This window comes from Benincasa hispida, unplaced genomic scaffold (genome assembly GCF_009727055.1).
Source record: "Benincasa hispida cultivar B227 unplaced genomic scaffold, ASM972705v1 Contig297, whole genome shotgun sequence".
Taxonomy (NCBI): Eukaryota; Viridiplantae; Streptophyta; class Magnoliopsida; order Cucurbitales; family Cucurbitaceae; genus Benincasa; species Benincasa hispida.
In genome coordinates this window covers 224,344-230,032 of record NW_024064781.1, presented here as the reverse complement: position 1 = coordinate 230,032, position 5,689 = coordinate 224,344, and the positions used below count along the sequence as shown (strand labels likewise).

The 5,689-nt window shown below is 30.2% G+C and overlaps 1 protein-coding gene and 1 non-coding gene across 2 annotated transcripts; one reads left to right on the top strand and one right to left on the bottom strand.

Annotated features, from left to right (window-relative positions):
• Nucleotides 1-474: 474 nt before the first annotated feature.
• Nucleotides 475-546, top strand: TRNAK-UUU. Its single transcript has one exon. It is a non-coding gene; the product is annotated as a tRNA-Lys (tRNA).
• Nucleotides 547-2,033: 1,487 nt separating this feature from the next.
• Nucleotides 2,034-3,700, bottom strand: LOC120069256 (protein CHLORORESPIRATORY REDUCTION 6, chloroplastic). The gene is made up of 4 exons (XM_039020974.1): nt 3,391-3,700; nt 2,813-2,944; nt 2,512-2,720; nt 2,034-2,430 (listed from the first exon to the last, which is right to left on the bottom strand). Exons 1-4 carry the CDS (start codon nt 3,605-3,607, stop codon nt 2,224-2,226), a joined length of 765 nt encoding a protein of 254 aa, XP_038876902.1. The 5' UTR covers nt 3,608-3,700; the 3' UTR covers nt 2,034-2,223.
• Between the last annotated feature and the right edge of the window lie 1,989 nt (nt 3,701-5,689).

The window sequence follows — 5,689 nt, the reverse complement described above, 5'->3', positions numbered from 1 at the left end:
TTTTCTCTCTCCAATTGAAAATGAGAAAAAACCATATTAAGTTCATTTTCTCCCTCCATAATAAATGTATTTCTCTGTTTATCATTAAGAGTATCAAAAATAGGAAAAATAAATATAAAAAACAAATTTAAATAAATGAAAACAGTGTATTCATCTCTCCATAATAAATATATTTCTCTCTTCATCATTATTGGAGCTTCGATAGGAAAAAATAATGTTATTTTAATATTTATTGACAAAAATAGGGTTGTTTTGAAAGTATTGACTAAAATAGGATTGTAAAATCGTAAATGAGATCCATGAGTATCGAATCAACAGATAAGTCGTCTACCCGATCTACGATTTAAGGCTAAATCATGGATGAGATTTGACTATTTTGGAAGGGACATTAATGTTTGACCATTTAAAAGAATAAAAAGAAATAAATAGAAGAGACATTAATCTTTAATAGTTTTTAATCTAATGAATAAATAAGCCGTCTTAGCTCAGTGGTAGAGCGCGTGGCTTTTAACCACGTGGTCGTGGGTTCGATCCCCACAGACGGCGCCCCAAGGCTCTATATGACTTTGTTCAATTTCTGGTATTACCATTAAAGATTAGGAATCTTTTGGTTGAGATTTTTTTTTTTTTTAATATTTATGATTTTTGAAAGTAAATCCTTTCATTTTTTTTTAAAAAATAAACTGTTACCATTAACATGAAATCGAGTTTTTTTTTTCTTTCTTTTAAGTAATAACCTGAATATAATGTTACATTAACAAATTCATTGGGTGAAGCAAATTTTAATTTTCGGACCTGAACAAAGATTGAATCTTTTGTTTCCAAAATTTCACCTCAAGATTTTTTTTCATTCAATATATTATATATCTTTCATTAACATTTCATTTAATTCATATTAATATAATAGCGACATGTAATTAATCAAAATTTTCTCGAATTTTTTTATAAGGTAACTTATTAATATGAGAAATTATGAAAAAAAAAATAAAAAAAATAAAAATATGGAAATCGTAGACCCCGTCCACGAGTTTAGTTTCAAATTTTTTATATGGAAACTTATTAATATGGGAAATTGTGAAAATAATTAAAAAAATAAAAAAAATGAAAATCGTGGACCCCGTCCACAAGTTTGGTCTTCATTAACCAAGTCATATGCTGATATGGAGGTCACATGCCACAACAATAATCGTGTTCCGAGTACACGATTTTGCTACTATATTTTTGTCAATACTTTTCTCTTCCACCTTAGTTTTGTAATTTTTTTTTTTGTATACACTATTTTTATCATTACTTTAAAAAATTACATTATTCTTAAATTTAATCATTTTTAAACATATGAAAAAAATGATTGTTTTCAAATCTCTATTATATGTATAAAAAAGCAAAGTGGAAAGAATGTTTACATTCACATTTTACTCCTCATTTTTAAACACATATCACATCTTTTACTTTAATGGTGAGTTAATAAATCTATTTAAACTTTGCCATCAAAACCTTTCAAAACCTTCCCATAAATGACACATTTTCGATGAAGCATCGTTGTAGTAAAACACACGTTTTCGTCAAAAAACCTATTCTTCTATAAATATTTAATTAATGTGAATGGAGAAATTAGAGATTTTTGGGGGAGTCCATCTCTTCTCCAAATCGAAGGTAATCATCATTGATCCATGTTTGTGTTTTTTCTCTTACTTTTTGTTTTTATTTTTGTCCGTTCTTTTCTAATTGTGCTTTTTACTCCTAACATCTCGGAAGCATTTTCAATAAAATATTGTAAGTGCTTTTTGAAAAGCTTTATTTACATCGATATATTTATGTTTATGACAATCATTTTTTCTTCAAAACCAAGATAATTACCATTGACATGTGTGTTTTTTCTTCTAATATAGAAAAATGAGTCTAACTTATTTACAAATATAAATATAGCAAAATGTCAATCATCAGTGACAATTTGTTATATTTAAAAATATTCCTAGAAGTTCTACCATTTAAAACAATTACCCAAAAAAAACTTATTATCTTTTTAACAAACATTTTTTCATGGCTCCATAACTAAATTACTCATTCATCAACAATAATAACCTAAGAAAAGTTTGAAAAGTTGAGAACATACTATTACAGGGTTACAACTCTACTTTTGAGAATATGATTACAATTTTAGAAAATAATACCAGTTCTCGAATCGATCATATCGAACCGGAGTTTCGAGCTCGGTCCCGTGTTTCATGGTGGGGCAACTGGATGTTGATCTATCAAGTCAAAAAGTTCATCTCCAATCCCAAACCCAAGCATCCTAGCCATATTAGCTGTTTTCAATCTTGGCTTTGGAATCTCATGTTCCTTCAACCATGAATACACAATAAAAACTTTCTTCATCACAAACAACTCCAAAGCCTCAGGATTGAACACAATTCCCATTCTCATACTTATCTGCAATAGAAAAGATCCCAAAAACTCAGTCTCTCACTCCTTAACATCAACATTTTCATAGCCTTTCATCACTAGCATCACCTGGTGAGGGATGAGCATGGCTGCGTATCGAGCGAGCTCTCCCGCTCTCCAGTCCAACAGAACAGGTAGCCATGGATAGACTGAATCAAGCCTCACAAACCACAGCCTTATGTCAGGGTATTCGGATAATTCACGTCGATCGTAAGGATCTTCTCGGGTATAATTAATAGTAAAACCAATTGTACTTTCAAGGAATTGTTTTGGCTCAGCTGTAACAATACTAGGAAAGAGAACTCATCAGGGATCACAGAACTAATTTCAAAACGCTGATATAAACATATCAACCAACCCAAAAACTTACTAGCTAAAGGTGAAATTATTCCGGTTGTTTTCTGAAACGATGATAAGTCTAGACGACGAATTGCATCGTTATCTATAACCACGTCGAATCGACCTTCAGTGGGTGGCATTGGAGGTGCAACTTTAGGAGAATCTGTTCTTAACAATCAGTTAAAACTCATCAAAATTTCAAGAACTCCCTAGATATATATATATATAACCACCACAATTGTTCTTCCTTTTCTCTTGTTTCCATACCATTTCAAGGGAAAGTTAAGTAAAATCTTCCCTAACAGTTTATACTATCATTTTCTCCAAAGGACAGCAATGAATTTGAATATCATGATTCATCATCAAGAAGATGGCAGCTGAGCAACAAAGAACAGGGAAATTCTCTTTGAATGACTAATTAAAGCCCTATTCAAACAATCGAACTAGGCAATTTCATTCAATGGTGATAGATTGAAAATAAAATTTCCCCTCCCTTTCCCTTTTCCTCAATCCTCACAATTCTTATTTGAACTAACTCTGGAATGAACAAATCGAAATGGGTACAGAACAAATCTAGAAACTGAAGTAAGGGATAGTTTGAGGAGTTACCATCATCATCATCTTGCAAAGAGAGGTCGAAATTTCCGGAAGGATTGAAGGCAACGGAGGCGGATACTTGTCGTCGATGGCGAGAAGAGGTGGAAATAGGGAAAGAAGGCGAAGAATCTGAAATGGGTCTGCAAAAACTCCATGAAATGGGTGAGCGAGATGGGTGATTGAAGGAAGGAGGAAGTGGAAGTGAAGGTTTAATGGCGGAAGTGGACATGGAAACGATACCAAATGGTGGGAGGCGGAGGCGTTGTCTGGTTTATCTTCTTGCACCATCTTGTCTTACTTATCCAATTTAGTTCCAAGTTTTACTTCCTTTATTTTTTCAAAATTAGAGATAATTATATACAAGCCCTAGATAAGAGTCCAAAATGGATTTTATTCCCATCTTTAAAATTTAACAACTATTTGGTATTTAATTTTTTTTTTTTTTGAAAATTAAGCTTATAAACACTACTTCTAACTTTAAATTTTCTTTCTTTGTTATCTATTTTTCTTATTAATGGTTTACAAAACTAAGCTGAATTTTGAAAACTAATAAAATAGCTTTTAAAAATTTGTTTAGTTTTTGGAATTTAGTTAAGAATTCAACCATTGTACTCAACAAAGAAGCTATTGTAAGAAATTTGAAGAAAATAGACTTAATTTTAAAAAATCAAAAGCCAAAAATGAAATCATTGCCAAACAGGGCCTATTTTTTTTTTTTTCTCTTTGTTTACTTCATCATTACGAAAATACTCTTAATTTTGTTTGTAGTGGATGATTTTGGGCCTTTGACCCATAGCAAAAAGAAGAGAGAGAGAGAAAGTGGTAAGTTGTTCTACGTTGGAAGATTTTGATATGACTTTTATATACCAAGACTTACAAGGGAGCTTCCAAATTGTGGTTGGGGTAGAGTAGAAACTTTTCCCATATGGGTGAAAAAAATAACTTTTTATTACCTTTCTCTTTATCTTTTTAACCATTTTATTACCATTTTAAAATTAATTTATGAAATTAATTAGTAAATTTGAATTAATTATTGAATTAATCTTAGATGTAAAATGGTTTCCTTTCCTTCTTCACAAGCTTTCAAAAATTTTGGTTTTGGGAGGATACATTCATCTTCTTTCTGTCTTGATATATGTTTTTTGAGCATTTTTTTTCTGATTTCAATCCATTATCTGACGAGTGAATGTCTGACATCGAAAGTTGTGTTAATCTTAGAGAGCAACCGACTTCTGACATTTTAACATCAAGATTATACGGATTTTACTTTCAAGACATGACACAACAATAGAAATCCAGAATTGATCTGTTCTACACTCCGTTTTATAATTTAAAAGTAAGATTTCGGAAGGTCCCTTTTCTGGAAATGACGAGAGAACCTTCATGATAGAGGGTACTACAGAACAGAAGCTTAAGCTCCACTCCACTCTAATCAAAATTGTCAGGAGATTTTTCCAACCATCTTGGGCTCTTCTCAATAATTTCATCTATGAAGGAGAGCTTCGTAAGCATTACAAATGAATAATGAGAGTTCCATTTATTGATTGTACTTTTGTTGATTCAAATGGTTGATTTGATTTGATTCGATTTTTTTATGAATTTAAAAGGCAACATGCGACTGAATTACTTTATTATTAGTCTACTTCGAATTTTTATTTCTTAGTCTCTAGCATATAACTATAACATAAATGGAATGTTTGGACACTATAGGAAAAAAGACCTACGATAGTTTTGAAAAAAACGCTATGATAGATCTTTTATAATGTTTTATGCAAAGTCATGACAACCCACAATATAAAAAGTTTGGGGTTTTTTACGGTGTTTTTAAAACACTAAAGAAAAGTTTGACTTTTTATAGCATTTTATTACATGCTATAAAAAGCATTCCTTCTATAGTAGTTAAATGATATGAAATGTGTAACTCTTTTTATAGCGTTTTGTAAATGCTATAAATACAATATTTGAAATAGCACATTTAATCTTTGTAAAATGTAAGATAGCATTTTAAAAAAGCTATAGAAGTATTTTTATAACAAGAATATGTGGTTGTCATATGTCTATTATAATATTTATTTATTGCTATAATTATTTATTTAAGGAAAGCTATAATAAACCTACAAATTTTTATAGCATTTTGTGTTAATAGCATTTATAAACTTTTTTTATAACTTTAATGAATGTTATTATTACATCTTTTATAGCTTCTCAAATACGTTCATAATGCCATTGTTGTGTTTCATGCTAAAAATTAGAAGTGATATAATCCACAAAATAAATATAATCAAAATGTATATATATCTAAATAAGCATT

Excerpts from the sequence above, each read along its gene's own strand:
- LOC120069256 (XM_039020974.1), bottom strand. The coding sequence starts at position 3,607 with ATGTCCACTTCCGCCATTAAACCTTCACTTCCACTTCCTCCTTCCTTC. Across the intron at positions 2,945-3,390 it reads TTTGCAAGATGATGATGATG|ATTCTCCTAAAGTTGCACCT; the intron begins GTAACTCCTCAA and ends TGTTAAGAACAG. Across the intron at positions 2,431-2,511 it reads CCATGCTCATCCCTCACCAG|ATAAGTATGAGAATGGGAAT; the intron begins GTGATGCTAGTG and ends TTTCTATTGCAG.